Source organism: Schistocerca nitens, chromosome 1 (genome assembly GCF_023898315.1).
Source record: "Schistocerca nitens isolate TAMUIC-IGC-003100 chromosome 1, iqSchNite1.1, whole genome shotgun sequence".
In the NCBI taxonomy this organism is placed as follows: domain Eukaryota; kingdom Metazoa; phylum Arthropoda; class Insecta; order Orthoptera; family Acrididae; genus Schistocerca; species Schistocerca nitens.
This window is the reverse complement of record NC_064614.1, coordinates 796,055,945-796,077,414: the sequence shown is the minus strand read 5'-3', so window position 1 is coordinate 796,077,414 and position 21,470 is coordinate 796,055,945. Positions and strand designations below refer to the sequence as shown.

The window sequence follows — 21,470 nt, the reverse complement described above, 5'->3', positions numbered from 1 at the left end:
TTAATGGCGACCCCAGGATGAGGAGTACGGCGCCGCTAGCGCGGCAGAAAACGCCGCCAGTACGCGAGCGCTGGCTCGTAACGAGGCGCTGCCTGGGATGGTCCGGTGCCGAGCCGTGTCCGGCTGGCGCTGGGCGCTGGGCGACCCCTCACCCCTGCGGGCCGTGGGCTGTCACGCGCTCACAGCTTTTTTACCTTTTGGCCGGCCTGGCCACGCCGCGTCTCTCTGGTTTTTTTACGCACGGACCGGCCGCGGCGGCGCCTGAGCACAGCCTGCGTGGGCGAGATCCGGCCAGAGCTGGACACACCTGCGCAGCGAAAAGGCAGCCGGCCGCGGCACGCTACCTGTCGTGGTAGCGCGGCTCCGAGCGGTCGCCGCAGTCACACCGACGTCACACCGTTTATTTATTTTGTCAGCATTTGTCATGGTAGTACGGAGCAACGTGGAATATACAGGTACACTTGCACATCACGGTTTATTAACGGATAACTTCGGTAGGCATGCGTCTTTTATCCAAGACAAATTCCAAAGTTATTGACACTAACGACTAAAACCTACAAGAAATCTGCTTACATACGAGATGTGTTCAAACAGTAAAGCAACACATTTTTCCTCGCCTAATTACAGCTGAAGAAAGCGGAATTTATTGTGGGATATCGTGGAATAATCCCGCTTCACCTCCTGCAGTTTCATGAAGTTCCAATAGTTGGCGGCACTATACGTAGCCTTCGAAATGGCGTTTGTAGCGGAGGTGCGTTCCAACACAGACTCTGTGGTTCCAAGCAGAGAGCGGTCATTGAGTTTTCTTTGCTGGAAAACCAGAGCATCACAGAAATTCATAGGTACTTGCAGAATGTCTACGGAGACCTGGCAGTGAACAAAAGCACGGTGAATCGTGGGGCGAGGCGTTGGTCTAATCGCAACAAGGTCGTGCAAACCTGTCCGATCTGCCGCGTGCCGGCCGGCTGCACGCAGCTGTGACTCCTGCAATGTTGGGACGTGCGGACACTCTCATTCGAGGTAATCGACGGATCACAATCAAACACATCGCTGCACAACTGGACGTTTCTTTTGGTGGTGCTGGCACACTCGTCTGCCAGTTGGGGTACTCAAAGATGTGTGGCCGCTGGGTCCCTCGACGTATAATAGAACACCATAAAGAGCAACGAAGGACCATCTAGGCGAACTGCTTGCGCATTACGAGGTTGATCACGACAGCTTTTTTTTTCGAACGTGATCACAGGCCATGAAACATGAGTTAATCACTTCCAACTGGAAACAAAATGGCAATCCATGGAGTGGCACCACAGTACCTCTCCTCCGACGAAAAATGGTTCAAATGGCTCTGAGCACTATGGGACGTAACATCTGAGGTCATCAGTCCCCTAGAACTTAGAACTACTTAAACCTAACTAACCTAAGCACATCACACACATCCATGCCCGAGGCAGGATTCGAACCTGCGACCGTAGCGGTCGCGCAGTTCCAGACTGAAGCGCCTAGAACCTCTCGGCCACACTGGCCGGCCCGAAGAAAAAGTTCAAAGTCGCAACGTCAGCTGATAAAGTTATGGCGACGGTCTTCTGTGACTCTGAAGGGACTATTCTGTTTGAGGTCTTCCCCCAGAGTGGAACGATCAACTCTGAAGTATATTGTGGTCCCCTCAGAAAACTGAAGAAATGACTTCAGCGCGTTCGTCGCCACAAAAATGCTGACGAATTTCTTCTTCTCCATGATAACGCAAGAACTCGCACAAGTGTGTGCACCCGATAGGACCTCACGAACCTTCGCTGGACTGTTCTTCCTCATCCAGCCTACAACCCGGATTTCGCCCGTTGCGACTTCCACCTGTCTGGCCCAATGAAGGATGCACTCCGCGAGAAGCAGTAGCCGGCCGCTGTGACAGAGCGGTTCTCGGCGCTTCAGTCCGGAACCGCGCTGCTGCTACAGGCGCAGGTTCCAATCCTGCCTCGGACATGGATGTGTCTGCTGTCCTTAGGTTTAAGTAGTTCTAAGTTCCAGGGGACTGATGACCTCAGATGTTAAGTCCCATAGTGCTCAGAGCCATTTTGTACCTAAAACTGTAGAAGTTGCATCATAAATACATCAAGTAATTGGCATAAGTGCAGATATATTTATGTATGGTACCTTAATTATGTACTCACACCAGTGTGTTGGTTGTTTTTTCTCTGCATCGAACGAATTTTCCAAAACACGTCACGTGCGTTACGATCTGAAGTTTTCTGCGTGGCCATTATTGCACCAGCGACTGCCGCAGTAGGTGGACTACGCCTGTCAGTATATACTAACCGTTTTGCGACCACGTGGCTATACTTTAACACCTGACATGCTTCCTGGGGGAAAAAAAGCATTAATGGCTTGCCCTTGCCACTTGTACTTCGAGTACTAAGCAACCTAAAAACGTACTACGTACCACAATTATTAATCTCCAAATGAAGTAAATACTAGTGTGTTGTTGTCCAGTACACCGTCTGCACTTATACCCATTACATCCTGTATAATATTCAACCGGCAATACGAACTCATTTCACATGTATCATGCCAGTTTATTTCTTCTACTTTGGACATTAAAAGCGTGTTGCAAATGACACCATAAAGTCAAAGCTTAACGTAAAATAGTGGAACTCTACAGGTATTATTTTCTGTGCTATAACTACGTGACGACATTCTAGACCGCTTAAGGAACATCTGTGCCTATAAAACTTCTGCAGCAGGTTCTGAACGGCCAAACGTAATGAACAGTACTCTGCCCACTAATTGCTCGCCTACCAGTGCTTTATGGGATTTTATACGAAGACCTCAGCTATAAACAGTGGTAAGAGATAAGTCTGTTGTTTTGAGAAATTTCGCCATAAAGATTCAGTAAAATCTCATAAATTGGATAATTCAAGTATATCCATTGTGATTACCTTATTCAAATAAGTCATCGTTTTCAAATATTTCTAGAGGAACTACATATTTTTAAAATGATAAATTCTATCCAGGATTTTATTCTTCAAAATAAATCAATGGGTACTAAACGTTGTTTACTTGGAAACTTAGTGCACTTAACATGGGTAAGCATAGGCTTACCACTGTTTACTTCCTAGGCCAATCATAGAAACATTACTGTGAAACTTTACAAAAACAAAAAATTTAAAATATCCGAATTGTTTCATTTATGATACAAAGATGTGAATTTCGAATTCTTGCATTAGTGAAGCATAACAACCTAAAAATTAACCTGTCATTCGGCACAACATAAAATTAATTTTACTGTCCCCTTTCTGTAGAACGTAAACAATGTTCGGATTGCCCTTAATATTTTACGTCATGACACTGTCACCTAAATCCACATACTCTATGGTAAGGGACAAACTTGACATTATTTACTTGCTTGAATAATTATTCAGTTTTATCCAATTACCAACAACTATGGAAGGACATTTGTGTTCAGTAACATATTCAGGATCTTTATCTGAGTCCTACTTATCCACATCATCCTCAGATCTGTACAAATCGTCCCGGAAAAACTCTTTGTTTGCACGAACACTGCACACATTTTACTAGCACCCAGGTTTTGGGATTTTACATTTGTTTATATGCACACTTTTCGACCAGGTTGCCATTAATGAGAATCTGAAATTAGAGATAAAACTTCCAGTTCTCAGTTATCGTGGAACTATCAACTAATACGAATAAAGCGCATTACGTACCATTTTTTACATGCAATGAGAAGGTTTTTCATCGACAATTCCTTACTACTGCTTACACCCGAACTCTAAGTATAACATTACGAAGGAAATAACTTTTCTGTGGCTCTTACGGTTATGGTTGATCGTCATACAATTACATAACAGCGGCAGATTTCGTAGTTAGTGCTTCTAGAACTGCAACCGTCACAGTCAATCCTAAATCTGTTTCCTTATGTTTTACTCTAAGCAGAGGAAGATTTGTCTGGGCTATGCGTTTTGCCTGATATCTTTACATAATACGTTCTGACCCCCTCATATGTATTGCCCAATGACGGAAAACACAAAAGTGTAGTGGGGCATCTCTTATATTCAGCAGTGTCAAACGGGTATAGATTAGGTCGTCTCCTGTGAGCGCCTGGACTGTGCGCTCCCTCGTTCTAAGAAAAGCAATCTGGGAAGCAACTATAGTCGTTCCGCAGTGCCTGCTGTTGACGGGGTATTCCCTCTTGTTTTACTTAGCCGTTCCGGGTAAATGACGGAACAATCCATTCATAAAAGGCGATCACCGTTTGCTACTAGAGTCTTGGGAAGACAGCAGCTATCCAGGGGAGCGTGAAGCAGAAAAACTCAGCTGACAGACACTTCTTTGGCCGGCGCTACAATGTCGTGTATCTCGGTGCGCGAATCGCCCAGCTTCCAGCGACTGTGTTCCAGCAGCGTTTCTCCTTGTGTTCATTGCCTGTGTTTACAACAGCTTATTTAGGGACACAAGCAGGGATTACGGACGAAACGGCTCATTTAATGCTTCGTTAGTAGCTCTTTGTGTCGATGTGATCGTCGGTCTTTGAGCTGAGGACGAAATGACCCGATATTTGAACGTGTGCGGCGAAAATTACCGTAATGCGATTCAGTGACTTTATCGTTTTCATCTGATTGAATTATATTTCTCTAGAGAAATATGAGTCTCAACTTTATTTCCGATAAAGATAGAAGCTGAAGCAATGAATTAAAATATGTGCAACGGCCAGGATTCGAACACAGATGTTCTGTTGAGTAGGCTAGTGCTAGCAACTACACTGCCCTCCATAACACAGACTTCAATCCACACCATCAGCCCATTTTCCCCCTCTTAAATCGTCAGTATCGCCGAGGCTGTCTGACAGTGGAATAGCATCCGAGCTGTGTACGTAGTGGGAAAATCTTGCCTGTATCTCAGGCGTAGAAGACCTGTTGATACGGTGGAGTTTTAATTCCGTTGTTTGTTTGAATCTTGTATCCTGTTTCGGTTCAAATGGCTCTGAGCACTATGGGACTTAACTGCTGAGGTCATCAGGCCCCTAGAACTTAGAACTACTTAAACCTAACTAACCTAAGGCCATCACATACATCCATGTCCGAGGCAGGATTCGAACCTGCGACCGTAGCGGTCGAGCGGTTCCAGACTGAAGCACCTATCCTGTTTCTGTGTTCATGGTTAGTTCATCTGTTTTGTTAGTAAGTACAGCACCTTGAAGAAACTCTAAGACAGCGTTGTATTATCATCCATTGTGCTAATTATATCGATGCTGTTAATGATTGCCCGAAAAATGTTCGAAATATCCAGCCTGGAACAGATCTTGCAGTTTTGTTAAGTAAAATTTTAAGCTCTCCAGGTAACTTTGTGCCGCTGTTGAACGTCGGGACCCGAGGAGGGGAAAAAGATTAGTGTTTAATGTCCTGTCGAGAGCGAGGTGATTAGAGACGGAGTACAGGCTCGGATTAAGGGAGGGTCGAGAAGAAAAGAGGCTCTGCCCTTTCGAAGGAACGTTTGTCTTAAGCGATTTAGGGAAATAATGGGAAACCTAAATCAGGACAGCCAGACGCGGGTTTGAAACGTCGCCCTGCCGAATGCGAGTCCAATGTACTGAACACTGCGCCACCCTGCTCGGTTCGAGACTCGAGCCTACGCAGAGGAGACCTGGGGTATAAGTTCTTCTACCATGCTAGTTCAGGGTTTAAGATTATTATTAGACGATGTACAGCACAACTGCAAAAAAATTTCACTTCAAGAATTGTATCTATTGCATTACGCATTGAGAAAGTCCTTGTCACTTCGAAACTTAAATAATTTCAGACAGATTATGTTTATTCACGAATTGGTCAGATTTAATGTAAAGTAGTAACATTTCAATTCATAAAAGCCAGAGTCATTGTCTCTTATAAACTCCCAAATTAAACTGTCAATATTAGGTCAGGCTTTAACGGTTTCCCTAAACAGTTTAACAGATTCCATGACGATTCTTTTGGGAAGGGCACGGGCGGTTTTCTGTCTCATTCTAGTCTCTTCTGTGCCGACGCTCCGCCTCCAGCGAACTCGTCGTGGACGAAACGTTAAACGCTAATCTTCTTGCCTTCATTTCGAATCGCACTGAAACTTCTCCGGATGGGTGCGCATCCCCGTCAACAGGGCGATGTCTGACGCACGACTAACGCGTTGCAAATTGCGGCGTAATGTCCGAATCGGAAAGCGGAGACCTCCGAACGGCTTCATGTTTTATTCAGGGAACCAGGAAACCAGTCGCGAGCCCACGGAGACGCTGGCCACGGCCAGGCGTGCCGTCCCGCCGCCGCGTCTTAATCAGATGCCGGCTGCGTCTGCAGCTGCCGTCACTCGGACGCGAATATTCTTTATGATGCAGACGACGTGCTGTTGTTTTTCCTGCGTCCGGACGAGGACGTCTTACTAGAAAAAGGACAGATGCTCACAATCCTCGTCCCTGCGCACCTGACTTTTCCAGGGTATTTTCTCCCAGGAGATGGGATGTTGTGACAAGTAGCTTTCCACTTGTTGTTACTTTCTCTCTCTCTCTCTCTCTCTCTCTCTTTACAAAAAACTGTACGCAATTCCCACTTTTCTAGAACAGTCGACAAAGGAGCACAATAATTTACTTTATGGAATGAAGGGAGATTAGGGTTCAACTTAGCGACTACGAGCTCATTAGAGAGGACGCACAAGTACTTACTGAGGAAGCGAGGTGAGGGAAATCGGCCGTGTACCTACCAGCGCAACCACCAAAGCATTTGCCTTGAGCGATTTAGGGAAACCACTAAAATATCCAACATCATTTCGCTCGGTATTTTCAGCTGACCTCTCCACCGACGGTTAAACACTATTTATTAGGTTGGTTCATAATTTTGGAGCATTTTTGTTTCGCATGTTGGTATTCCGGTTGCTGTGGGTTTATGGTTTATTTATCGAGCGTCATTTTTTATTTGTAGTGCACTGTTGCTATTTGAGTTTATATTTTGTCATTTGGAGATACTGAATGGAGCTGTGGACAGTAGAAAATGGAGTACCAAGTGGACAAATCGGAACATTTGCGCCATACTCTTCTGTTTGAGTTCAATAGACGGGCGGAGCGGGTCCAGGCGCTTCAGTCTGGAACCGCGCGATCGCTACGGTCGCAGGTTCGAATCCTGCCTCGGGCATGGATGAGTGTGATGTCCTTAGGCTCGTGAGGTTTCAGTAGGTCTAAGTTCTAGGGGACTGATGTTAAGTCCCATAGTGCTCAGAGCCATTTTTCAATAGGCAGGTGACAGCAGCGGAGACAGTCAGAAACATTTCCGCCGTGTATGGGGATGAAGCCGTTGCACACAGCACGGCAGACTTACGGTTTTTATCGTTTTAGGGAGGGTCGTTTTGATATTAGTGACTCCAGGTTCAAGAAGACCTTCAGGATTTGACGAAGGTCGTGCAAACGCGTTAACCCACAATGATCCAAGTCATTGTAATCGAGTACTGGCAGATGTGATGAACTGTGATCATTCCACCACCGTGCGACATTTGCTTGCAGTAGAGAAAGTTAAAAAAAAATGGTTCAAATGGCTCTGAGCACTATGGGACTTAACATCTGTGGTCATCAATCCCCTAGAACTTAGAATTACTTAAACCTAACTAACCTAAGGACGTCACACACATCCATGCCCGAGGCAGGATTCGAACCTGCGACCGTAGCTGTCGCGCGGTTCCGGACTGAGCGCCTAGAACCGCTAGACCACCGCGGCCGGCAGAAAGTTCAAAAATCGAGTGCATAGGTATCGCCAAAATCACAAAAATCAGCGGGTGGTCTTATGGTGCGTCTCTGCTTGCTCGTCAACAACTGACTCGTGACTAACCCGAACCATTCCTATGCTGTATTTATTTATTTATTTATTCATTTACATTTACACGTCGAGTTCCGTAGCACCAAATTGAGGAGCAAATCTCCAAGGCCATGGAACATGTCAGAACATGAAATTACAACATAAAAGTAGTAACAGATAAAAATAAAATGTTTACGAACCCGAGAAAAGTCAATCCATGGTTCAAATGGTTAAAATGGCTCTGAGCACTATGGGACTTAACAGCTGAGGTCATCAGTCCCATAGAACTTAGAACTACTTAAACCTAACTAACCTAAGGACATGACACACACCCATGCCCGAGGCAGGATTCGAACCCGCGACCGCAGCGGTCGCGCCGTTCCAGACTGAAGCGCCTAGAACCGCTTGGCCACATCGGTCGGCCAGTAAATCCATAAGTTCAAGTAGACGCAATCAACAATACAACAAGTATCAGCTTAATGTTTCAAGGAATCCTCGATAGAATAGAAGGAATGACCCATGAGGAAACTCTTCAGCTTCGATTTGAAAGCGCGTGCATTACTGTTAAGATTTTCGAATTCGAGTGGTAGCTTCTTGAAAATTGACGCATCAGTATACTGCACAGCTTTCTGTACAAGAGTTAAGGAAGTCCGATCCAAATGCAAGTTTGATTTCTGCCGAGTATTAACTGAGTGAAAGCTGCTTATTGTTGGGAATAAGCTAATATTGTTATCAAGGAATGACATTAAGGAATATATATATATATATATATATATATATATATATATATATATATATATATTTTGCGAGGCCAATGTCAAAATACCCAGATTCGTGAACAGGGGTCGAAAAGAGATTCGTGAACTTATATCAATTATCGCCCGAACCGCTCGTTTCTGAACCAAAAATATCCCTTTAGAATGGGTAGAATTACCCCAAAATAGAATATCATACGACATAAGCGAATTAAAATAAGTAAAGTAGACTAATTTTCGCGTCGAACGATCACTCACTTCACATACCATTCGAATAGTAAAAATGGCAGCATTAAGTCTTTCAAGAAGATCTTGAACGTGGGCTTTCCACGACAGTTTACTCTCTATCCGAACACCTACAAATCTGAACTGTTAAGTGTCACTAATCATATGTCCATTCTGTGAAATTGAAACGTCAGGTTTTGTTGAATTGTGTGTTAGAAACTGTAAAAACTGAGTCTTACTGTGATTTAGCGTTAGTTTATTTTCTACAAGCCATAAACTTAGGTCCTGAACTGCACTATATGAAACCGGGCCAATGTTGCACATAACATCCTTTACTACCAAGCTAGTGCCGCCAGCAAACAGAAATATTTTAAAGTTACCCGTAATACTAGAGGGCATATCATTTATATAAATAAGGAACAGGAGTGGCCCCAACACTGATCCCTGTGGCACCCCTCACTTGACTGTAGTCCACTCGGACCCCACATCACAGCCATTCTCAACATTGTGAATAATGACGTGTTGCCTTCTGCTGCTAAAGTAGAGGTGAACCAGTTGTGAGCTACTCCCCGTATTCCGTAATGGTCGAACTTCTGGACCAATATTTTGTGATCAACACAATCAAACGCTTTAGTTAAATAAAAAAATATGCCTAGCATTCGAAACATTTTGTTTAACCCATCCAGCACCTCGACAGAGAAAAGAGAATATAGCATTTTCAGTTGTTAAACAACTTCTAGAGCCGAACTGTACATTTGATAGCAAATCGTGTGATATAAAATGATCAATTATCGTTACATACACAGTCTTTTCAATAACTTTAGCAAACACTGATGGAATAGAAATAGGTCTAAAATTGTCTACATTATCCTTTTCTCCCTTTTTATAAAGCTGCTTTACTACTGAGTACTTTAATCGTTCAGTAAACTGTCCATTCCCAAAGCAAAAATTACAAATGTAGCTAAATACAGGGCTAACATGCGCAGCACAGTACTTTAATATTCTGTATCATGACGATAAATGGTGTCTTTATGCTAACAGAAGGAAAAGAAAGGAATGGTTGTGCCCAAATAAAGCAGTAACTCCACGTGCAAACATCTGCACTGCCACAAAAGATGTCATGCATCAGGCGGAACAGCAACGGTGTAATATACCGCAAATTGTTTTCCTGAGGTTTAAACATCACTGGTGATTTTTTTTTTTTTCAGCAACTGAGACGTCTTGCAGACGCAGTCCAAGAATAACGACACGGAAGACTGCGTGTAGTGATGGAACTCCATTTTTAACTCATGCCCGCATTTTCCTAGATTGACGTAAAAACACTGTACAGCAGTTGGTTTCGGAAGTACCCACCTTAATCGATTTTCGTCTTTTCGGTTCTCTATCGAACAACCCTCATCCATTTCCTTTCCAGATGAAAATGCGCTCTGAACGTGGCTCAACGAGTTCGTCGCCTCAGAACCATGTGATGTCTACAGTCGCACAACCGAAAAGTTACGCCAGCGTTGGTGATTGTTGTAAATAGTGAAGGAGAATATATTATTATGACTAAAGTCTCTGTTATATGCATTGTTGTATTTATTAAACTCATGGAAGAACGCTTCGAACTTCTTATTCTGTACTGAACGGCTCAATTTGTTGCATAGGTAATACAGCCGACTCTTGATAATTGGAACCTCAGTAAATCGAACTTGTTACCATGTCTTTATAAAACTCCTCTACAAATCGAACAAATCTTCTGTGTTTTGATTGTATTGAAAGTCTTAGCCCACAAGGTTCACATGTTGCTGCTCGTCCCACCAGACAAGAAAACTGTGGGACAGCGGACAATCTTATTCTTTAGCTGGTGAGCGTTACTTCCTTTCATCGGTATGGCTGCCATAAGGTTTCCATTGACGAATGACCCTTCTGTAAGATATTGAGGTCATAGCCTAAAGGGGGACTACTAACCCATTCGCAACGCCTCCCCTCACTCCTCCTTGCCTGATTTGTCGGCTTGCGTCAGTTCCATGTATCCTGATTGGTCCCAGTGTTATTATGGTCTTTAATTCATACAATGGTTGAGACAGCTTCTCATGCTAGTCTATCCTGCGCAAACATCTCCATCTCTAAACAACTACCGCAATCACATCCATTTGAAGTTGCTTACTGTGGTCAAGCCTTGGTCTTCGGCTACAGTTTTATCCCCCCTTCTTGTCCTCATTTCTCTCCATTACCAACTTCACGATTCTTTGACACGTAAGGATGTGACCTATCGACCGAGGCCTTCCTTTACTCAAGAGGTACCACACATTTATTTTCTAAGTAATTCGACTCAGTAATTTCTCAACAGTTATCCTATCTACCTATCTAATTTTCAGCATTCTTCTGTAGCACCACAATACAATACCTTCTGTTCTCTTCTTGTCTGACTTTATTGATCACGTTTCACTTTCGTAATCTGCTAAACTGCAGGCAGACACCTTGCGATAATAGTTTCTAACGTTTAAATTTGTATTTGATGGTCACGAATTCCTATTTTTCAGAAATGGTTGACTTGTCAGTCTGCATTTTAAAACGTACTTCGGTAATCGTCATTTTTTTGCTGTCCACGCGACACATAAATGACACATTGAGACAGCTGCGTGTCATGCATTTCGGAAAATACCTGACACCTGTTGCGAATCACTTTAAAAAATGCCTTCTCTAAATCTACAAATGCTGCATACACAGGTTTGCCTTTCTTCAATCTATCTTCTAATATGTTACAGTGTCTGTTGCTTCGCGTGTTCCTACATTTCTCCGGGATCTGAACTGTTCTTACCCGAGATCAGTTCCTGTCGGTCTTTCCAATCTTATGCCCAGCTACTGAGTAGAATATCATTTCTTTGCCTTTATTTTAAGGCGTCTTGGACAGCGTCACTCGTAGGTATGGACACTGACACAAGTCGCTCATCTTGGGGACGAAGCCAAGCGGCCGGAATGTGTGTGTACTAGAGATTGCGGGGCAACGACTTTATGCTGGCCAGAATGGCGCGGGAGTAAGTAGGCGGCCTGGGGGGGGGGGGGGAGGGAACGGGCTGCGGTCGGCCAGCTCCCAATTCCGCCGCGGTATTAGGCGGCGGCTAATGGTTCCGGCACGACCCGCTCCGTCGCTGGGAAGCCCTCCCAGGACCCTGGTCGGCCCAGTTAGCCAGGCCCACCCATACGCAACAAACCCACCCACCAGCTCGATCTTCTTAAACGGTTATTCCTCTGCTCCCGATCTTCGATGAAGGCTTAGCGCCGCGTCCTGTTCCTTCCATCTTTCGATATCAGTTTCTGTTTTAATTTTCTGGACGCCCTTTCAAATGTTGATCCGAAATGCACGATAACAAGCTACATTAATATGTTAAAAACTCCAGTACCGTTTCGGACTGTGGTCGTCGGGTTTAGAAACGAGTAGAGCTGTCTCAGACTTCACACCGCTTTTTCCCTCAATTCTTCACCGTAATTACATCATGTTAGACACCTATCGAGACGCTCTACATCTACATCTACATTTATACTCCGCAAGCCACCCAACGGTGTGTAGCGGAGGGCACTTTACGTGCCACTGTCATTACCTCTCTTTCCTGTTCCAGTCGTGTATGGTTCGCGGGAACAACGACTGCCGGAAAGCCTCCGTGCGCGCTCGAATCTCTCTAATTTTACATTCGTGATCTCCTCCGGAGAGCCAGCAAGCTACACCGCGATGCAGAGCGCCTCTCTTGCAGAGTCTGCCACTTAAGTTTGCTAAACATCTCCGTAACGGTATCACGCTTACCAAATAACCCTGTGACGAAACGCGCCGCTTTTCTTTGGATCTTCTCTATCTCCTCCGTCAACCCGACCTGGTACGGATCCCACACTGATGAGCAATACTCAAGTATAGGTCGAACGAGTGTTATGTAAGCCACCTCCTTTGTTGATGGACTACATTTTCTAAGGACTCTCCCAATGAATCTCAACCTGGCACCCGCCTTACCAACAATTAATTTTATATGATCATTCCACTTCTCCGTGCTTCCCGAATGCATACCCCCGCCCAGCAATGTCTGTCTGCCTCAAGTCTATGGACTGGGGCATCTCGCTACCATGACACGAGTTGTGGTATAGTCGTAGCAAAATTCTCAACCATCCAGCAATGTTTTTCATATTTATTCTTGTTACGGACCACGGTATTTTACACAAGGTGATTAATTTCTACCTATAATTACCATCATCAAGACCTTACCACAAACACTTTTGCAATCGCATTAAATTAATATGTAAAAATGGTGTAGTCACTCGCTACGATAGGTACTTGGCTCTTCGTCACATTGAATGGCACCCTTCATTTCGCCGCCGATAACACCAGGTCATGAAATGTGCCGTGCCGTCGGCGTACAGCAAAATCTGTACGCATAGACACGATAGCAAACGCACTGTGCGCAGAGTGTTTGCGATTACGTCCTGCAAAAAAGTACCGTCAAGTGATCACTACTAGTACAAAAGGAACTAAAGAGGAATGGGAGGGCATACTTCCGTTCTTTGGTAGCTGCGCATACTTCATAAACAGAGAAGAAATCTATTGTTCGTCCATTTATTCCCATTGTTCTGTCGCACAGGACACACAGTCATTTGTAAAAATAGACTTTCGAATAATAGTCTACTAACAGCAGATGTACCTTCGTTTCTTCCGATGACCTGTCTTAGTTAAACTGACTGATGAAACATTACTTTTACCATCGAATCACCGAGAGTGTACTTTCCAAGAATAGATAGACAAGTTACTTCTTCACACATACGTATATCTCTCGAAATGACCGCGATGAGGAAATCATAGCGAGACTGGCCGGCAACGGTACGTACTGCGCACTATTCGGTATTGAAGCAGGAAACGCGGAAAGTGAGCGTGGTGCCAGAAGTACTGCTCTTTTACAGACTATAACATAAATATTGATATTGCAAGGGTTTTTAATATCCTACGTGGTCAGTTAGTGTTTCGCGGTGGGCGTATTAATTTTGCGTTATTTGATGGTGATTTTCAACCTGGTCGAGGGCTTACTGTAGTTAGTGTTCGTGTCGATTTGGGCACTGATAGCGCGAATGCAGCAGGGTCGACACACTATGCCACACACCGTAAGATAGTTTGTGGAATACACACTATCTGATAAGAAGAGTTCCAACACCCCTGTGGTGGTCGAGCGGTTCTAGGCGCTTCAGTCCGGCGCCGCGCGGATGCTACGGTCGCAGGTTCGAATCCTGCCTCGGGCATGGATGTGTGTGATGTCCTTAGGTTAGTTAGGTTTATGTAATTCTAAGTGTAGGGGACTGATGACCTCAGATGTTAAGTCCCATAGTGCTTAGAGCCATCTGAACCATTTGAACACCGCTGTGTAATGCGGAATTGACCACTAGATGTCACGAGAAGTGCATGCTGCAGTATAAAAGGAGACTGGGAGTATTAGTGTTGCCAGCAGAGAAGTAGAAACGGCAGACTGGGTCGTTCAGGAGAGCTCAATGACTCTGAACGTGGATTAGTCGTCGGATGTCACCTGAGTAAAAAATCCATGAGGACATTTCAACCTTTCTAGAGCTGCCCAAGTCGAGTGTTGGTGATTTTATTGTGAAGTGAAAACTCGAAGGAAAAACCACACCTGAACCAACGCTAGGCAGACCTCATGTACTGATAGACAGGGGCAGTCGAGCATTGAAGAGTGTGGCTGTAAAAAGTCGCATGATATCAGAGGAAGTAGTCACTCGTCAGTTTCGAAGTGTTACCAGCAGTACAGCTAGCGCAGTTACTGTGCATAGGGAATTAAAAAGAGTGGGGCACAGGTGCTCAGGCGGCTCGTTATAAGCCATAAATTTGTGTTATCAGTTCCAAGTGACCCTTGAGGTGGTGTAACAAGCGTCGCCACTAGACAGTGGATTGCTGAAAACGAGTAATTTTGACTGATGAATCACGCTATAGCTTGTAGTAATCCGATGGAAGGCTTTGGATTTGGAGAACATTTGGAGAACGTTACATGTCTTGTGTAGTCCCAACAGTGAAGTACAAAGGGCGTAGTGTTATGGTATGGGGATGTTCTCCCTTATTGCGGTTAAGAAAGTGTTAAATGCGGAAAGATATGAGAACATTTTACAGCACTGTTTACTGCGTGGTGTAGAAGATGATGATGTTTGGTTTGTTGGGCGCTCAACTGCGCGGTCATCAGCGCCCATACAAAGTCCCAATTTTGACACAGTCCAATTTTTTTTACCCAGTCCAATGAACCACTGTTACGAATGATGATAGTGATGAAATGATGAGGATAACACAAACACCCAGTCCCCGGACAGAGAAAATCCCCAAGCCGGCCGGGAATCTAACCTGGGACCCCGTGATCCAGAGCCACTAGGCCACGAGCTGCAGACGCCTAGTGTTCAGGAACAGTTCGAGACGATTATTGTATCAGCGTGACAGTGCGCCATGTGATAAAGCAGTATCTCGGAGGCAATGGTTTGGGGACAATAACGTTCTTGAAATGGACTGGGTGCTCCAGAGTCCCGAACCCAATGGAATACCTTTATGATGAGTTACAACGTCGCCTTTTCTCCCGACTCTAACATCACTACTTCTCTGGTTTCGACTCTTGATGACGCATTGGCCGAATTGGCCGTCATTCCTACACAGACATTCAGACACTTCATTGAGGGTGTTAGTAGCAAAGTTCAAGCTGTCATAAAGGCGAAGGTAGGACACACGCCATATTAATGTCCACTAATATACGTCCGGATACTTTTGATTAGATAGCGTAGACTACACGAACCGACAACATCCACCGACGTTTACCCGCCGTCTCATTAATTTGAATCAGCAAGGAGGTCACAGTAACTGCTCAGTATACGTTGGAACACCAGAACGTGTGGACTCAGTTGATGTACTGGTGTTAACATGAGCTGTTGGTTCTACCTCGCCGCGCGGGATTAGCCGAGCGGTCTAGGCGCTACAGTCATGGACTGTACGGCTGATACCGGCGGAGGTTCGAGTCATCCCTCGGGCATGGGTGTGTGTTTGTCCTTATGATAATTTAGGTTAAGTAGTGTGTAAGCATAGGGACTGATCACCTTAGCAGTTAAGTCTCATAAGATTTCACACACATTTGAACATTTTTTTTTTTTTTTTTTTTTTGGTTCTACCTCGTGTTTGTAACAGGTTACCAAGTATTCACAGGGCTGCAGTTTTCAAATTTCCCTCCCCCCTCCCCCCCCGTCCTCCTTCCCTCTCCACAAAAGCAATTCTGAGAGCTACTAGGCAGCATATGTGCTACCACCCTTAATGTGATCAGTATTAGTGTAAGATTCTTGGTGACGAGCCTGCCCCGAACATTGGCTGAATAAAAACTAATTTACACGCAGCTTAAACGTGTTTTAGAAACATAGTTAGCAGCTTCGCCTATGAAGGTGGACTGAATTTCGTTTGCAGTCAATACATAGTAATAAGGCCCTAGTAATTACCCTGGCTACGCAACGCTTTTGATACTGAATCACTGGTACCCACAACAGGAAAATGTGAAACTGTGAAAAATATGATAGCAAACATCAGCGAATGCACGTTGGAAGAAAGGGGCACCCTGGAGCGATGCTACCACACTTACGAACAGGGACTCCAACTCGTTTTCACGAGAAACATGAACACCTTTTCAAGTATCCACTATTCCGGTAGATACTGTTAAGCAGCTGTTCACTGAATTCACACGTATACGTGAGACGTCATTTCAAATAAGTGCTCTGCTTGTTTATGTGAGGTGAAACGTTTAATTATGAGAAACCTTAAAGGTCGATGTAGTAGCTATATGCACCCTAGTAATTTTCGACGTCGTTATCATCCGTGGCACACTGTGCCATCGTTTTTAGTCTGCAGTGTGGAGCGCAGCTGTAATGCTCGTGTGTAACCTGAGTGCATTGTCGTGACGTCAGCACGGCTTGGCGCGTCATAGCACTGATGCAGCCACTGAGCGGAGAGGCAGCGAGCACCAGGAGCGTCGGCAAAGCTGCCGCGTAGAGCAGCGCGTGATCCATGTGTCGCTGGCTGCAGATCGGCTCTCGACATTCGTCACTCACGACAGATTTCTTTCTTTCTGCTGGTGAGACGTGAACACTACTAAGAGCAGTGAGCGTCATTTCGTTTTATTTTTGTTCGTGATACCTGATTCTGATATTTGAAATTGTCAAATGATAGTTGAATTACTTTGTTGTCATATAACATTATTCTTCCGTAGGCTACATCGTATTGTGGAAGTGTATCATCAAAGTACAAGAATTAATTTTACTTATCTCTCAAACGGTCTATAAAACTTTCTTTCGATTTCGTAGCTCCGTGGCGGAAACTTAAAAAAAAAGAAAATGGCCAGGTGGAAGCAGGACTCGCACACTGAGGTTTCTGTATAAACTTAATTGCGTATCTAGACAGTCTATCCATTCTAGGAATAGAGGATGTCGACGATTTTTGCCTATTATCGACATTAATACTGGTAAAATATCGGTTCAAAATGGTTCAAATGGCTCTGAGCACTATGGGACTTAACAGCTGAGGTCATCAGTACCCGAGAACTTAGAACTACTTAAACCTAACTAACCTAAGGACATCACACACATCTATGCCCGAGGCAGGATTCGAACCTGCGACCGTAGCGGTCGCGCGGTTCCAGACTGTAGCGCCTAGAACCGCTCGGCCTCTCCGGCCGGCAAAATATCGGTCTCATGGATTCCAAGACCTTCGAGATGTAAAAATATTATCACTTACTACATTATAGCTGTTCGTACATTAAAATTTCAGTACCCGGCACGACGTTGTAACACCTTATTTCTTTACTACTGACTATTCGGAACAAATTTTGCAGACTGTATCCACAAATACCATCGAATATACCTGAAAAACTGTAACACTGTACGCCGGCCGGGGTGGCCGAGCGGTTCTAGGCGCTGCAGTCCGGACCCGCGGGACTGCTACGGTCGCAGGTTCGAATCCTGCCTCGGGCATGGATGTGTGTGATGTCCTTAGGTTAGTTAGGTTTAAGTAGTTCCAAGTTCTAGGGGACTGATGACCTCAGAAGGTAAGTCCCATAGTGCTCAGAGCCATTTGAACCATTTGTATCACTGTACGACACATAGTTGAGGAGATATGACGTCATAAACGTTGTGATGCTTGAAAATTAGCATCTCCTTGTAACGGAAAGCAAATTACACAGATTATACTCACCCACTGTTTCATAATGAGAGAAGTTAGCGTCTTCCACCAAATTTTAAACATAATCGCCTAAAAGCTTAACGTCAATATATTAAACACATTAACTCATTTGTAAAGTAATCTGACAAGTGAAGCAGTTTCATACATTGGAGTTCGATTCTTTAAGGAATCAGGGGTTTACTGGTGATCATCAGATATTTGGCTTCATATATATCGGCAGAAGAATTAACCTAATGATCCAAAAATATAAACGTTTGTCTGTAATACAAGGGTCATTTGTAAAAGAAGAAAGACAGATTTACGTTCCATTAACAATGGGTCATCAAAGAAGAACCACCACCTAACCGCGGCTTTTTGAAGAAGTTATTCCTCCATTCGACTAATGTAGAGAACTGCGGGAAACGTAAATTAGGATAGTCGAACGGTGCGATTCGAATCCTCCTCGTCCAGACATCGAGGCCAGCGTGTTGATCACGGCCCCATCCCACTAGCTGTGTGTAATTCCTAGATACTTGACACCTCACGGTTCTTACGTACTACAAGGGAGTGGTTGTCGAGCGCAGAGATGACGCTCAACGATTGCCACTACGTCGCTCGATCAGCCATTTGTAGCAAGTTGTAATTTCTTGCCGGCCGGGGTGGCCGAGCGGTTCTAGGCGCTACAGTCTGGAACCGCTCGACCGCTACGGTCGCAGGTTCGAATCCTGCCTCGGGCATGGATGTGTGTGATGTCCTTGGGTTAGTTAGGTTTAAGTACTTCCAAGTTCTAGGGGACTGATGACCTCAGACTTTAAGTCCCATAGTTGCTCAGAGAAATTTTAACCTTTTTTTTTTGTAATTTCTTCACAGTACTGCGGTCTTTTTCTTCATAGCCGAGTATGAAACACGTGTACCTGTTTTGTTGCTGAGAAATGTGACACTTTGAGGCAGGCCGCACCTGCGCTTGCATGCGGGCTGAGGCAGTGCGTGGCGTGGCGTGACGCGTGTTGTGTGCCGTGTGTTGCAGTGGTGCTGACGTCGGCGCCTGGCAACGAGGCCGAGCTACAGCTGTACCGCGTGATGCAGCGCGCCAGCCTGCTCGCCTACTACGACACGCTGCTCGAGATGGGTGAGTACCCCAGTCATAACTCTCCTCACCATGTAGCACGACCGGAGCCACTTAACGGATGTTGGGATGTTTTAGAACCATACAGGGTGGTCCATTGATAGTGACCGGGCCAAATATCTCACGAAATAAGCATCAAACGAAAAAACTACAAAGAACGAAACTCGTCTAGCTTGAAGGGGGAAACCAGATGGCGGTATGGTTGGCCCGCTAGATGGCGCTGCCATAGGTCAAACGGATATCAACTGCGTTTTTTTTTAAACAGGAACCCCCAGTTTTTATTACATATTCGTGTCGTACGTAAAGAAATATGAATGTTTTAGTTGGACCACTTTTTTCGCTTTGTGATAGATGGCGCTGTAATAGTCGCAAACGTGGTATAAGTATGTGGTATCACGTAACATTCCGCCAGTGCGGACGGTATATGCTTCGTGATACATTACCCGTGTTAAAATGGACCGTTTATCAATTGCGGAAAAGGTCGATATCGTGTTAATGTATGGCTATTGTGATCAAAATGCCCAATGGGCGTCTGCTATGTATGCTGCTCGGTATCCTGGACGACATCATCCAGGTGTCCGGACCGTTCGCCGGATGGTTACGTTATTTAAGGAAACAGGAAGTGTTCAGCTGCATGTGAAACGTCAACCACGACCTGCAACAAATGATGATGCCCAAGTAGGTGTTTTAGCTGCTGTCACGGCTAATCCGCACATCAGTAGCAGACAAATACATTCATCCGAAATAAAATGTTCAAACGTACTTACGTTCTGTATTTTAAATTAAAACTGTTCGTCTAAAATTGTGAGCCATATGTTTGTGACTATTACAGCGCCATCTATCACAAAGCGATAAAAGTGGTCCAACTAAAACATTCATACTTCTTTACGTACTATATGAATATGTAATAAAAGATGGGGGTTCCTATTTAAAAAAACACAGTTGATATACGTTTGACCTATGGCAGCGCCATCTAGCGGGTCAACCATAGCGTCATCTGGTTTCCCCCTTCAAGCTAGACGAGTTTCGTTCTTTGTAGTTTTTTCGTTTGACGCTTATTTCGTGAGATATTTGGACCACCCCGTATAAAGGGTAATGACTAGAGACCGGATTATATGCATTCGCATGTTGCATATGCATTTGCGTATTTGGATCCTTTTCACCGTTTATTGCATATTTTAACTGAAAAATAGTGCTGATGCATATTTCGCTCTATGTTTACAATATTTCAAAAATTTAGATGGGCGGTCTCTAGCTCAATCTACTTCTGATGTCTCACAGATTGACCGCCACCTAGAACTGCATGCAATCGCTAATCGAGATGCCACTGCCAAGCGAAGTCATACAGAAGAGGAACAGGAACGGGCAGACAGAGTCAATGCTCTTGCGGCCGCGCCCCCATTAATCCCCTTCGCTGTTATACCGTACGCCTCGGCAACAATTAAATTCAACTACGCAAGCTTTTAGTCGCACGTCCATTGTTTCAGTTTACCTTTCCATTTACTTGTACACAGTTGAACGTCTTTACGATGTGTAGTGTGTAACGTGTTGTGCACCATGCCGCCCGAAAAAAGAAACGTCGTTTCTTGGATAGCTGACCATTCTGGAATATTTGTTTCAGTTGAACTTTCTACCCGTCGGAGGTTCGAGTCCTCCCTCGGGCATGGGTGCGTGTGTGTTGTCCTTAGCGTAATTTAGTTTAAGTTAGATTAAGGAGTGCGTAAGCCTAGGGACCGATGATCTCAACAGTTTGGTCCCACAGTCCTTACCACAAATTTTAAATTTTTTTAAACTTTCTATTTACTTGTATACACTTGAACGTGTTTACGACGTATAGTATGTAACGTGTTGTGCACCATACCGTCCGGAAAAAAGAAACGTCATTTCGTGGATTGCTGACCATCCTGGAATATTTACTTATGACGGATTTGTTTTATATAGTCGAGTTTGCGAGAAAAACGTTTCGTGAAAAAAAAAGTTTCACATAGACCAACAACTCAAGACAAGTCTTCATATCGCAGGAATGCAGAACAAAGGACCACGACAACAACTTCTGATAACAGAAAGTTGCAATAGCAGGGATTTGTCCATAGGTAACCAAAAAAGTCGCTTTAACAAGGATCTATTTGAAACATATATTCCCCTTCACAAAATTACAAACCCTATCCTCAAAGACTTCCAGCGCAAATATTGCTTAAATCAAAATATACTCCATGAATCAACATTACATAAAAATTACATACATACTGACATACTGGCAGTTTGCCAGTGCAAGGAAGCTGTTAATGATTCCGGTATTAAAAAAGACACTGCTGTGATTAACGCTCATTTTTTCCATGTACCTGCAACTATTA

The 21,470-nt window shown here is 44.4% G+C and overlaps 1 protein-coding gene across 1 annotated transcript in view; it reads left to right on the top strand.

Moving 5' to 3' along the window:
* Positions 1–21,470, top strand: part of LOC126204136 (NGFI-A-binding protein homolog) — a 456,325-nt gene that overhangs the window by 228,572 nt on the left and 206,283 nt on the right. Inside the window, exon 2 of the mRNA XM_049938579.1 lies at positions 19,018–19,119. Coding sequence (XP_049794536.1) covers positions 19,018–19,119 — 102 coding nt within the window. The remainder of the gene's footprint in view (positions 1–19,017; positions 19,120–21,470) is intronic.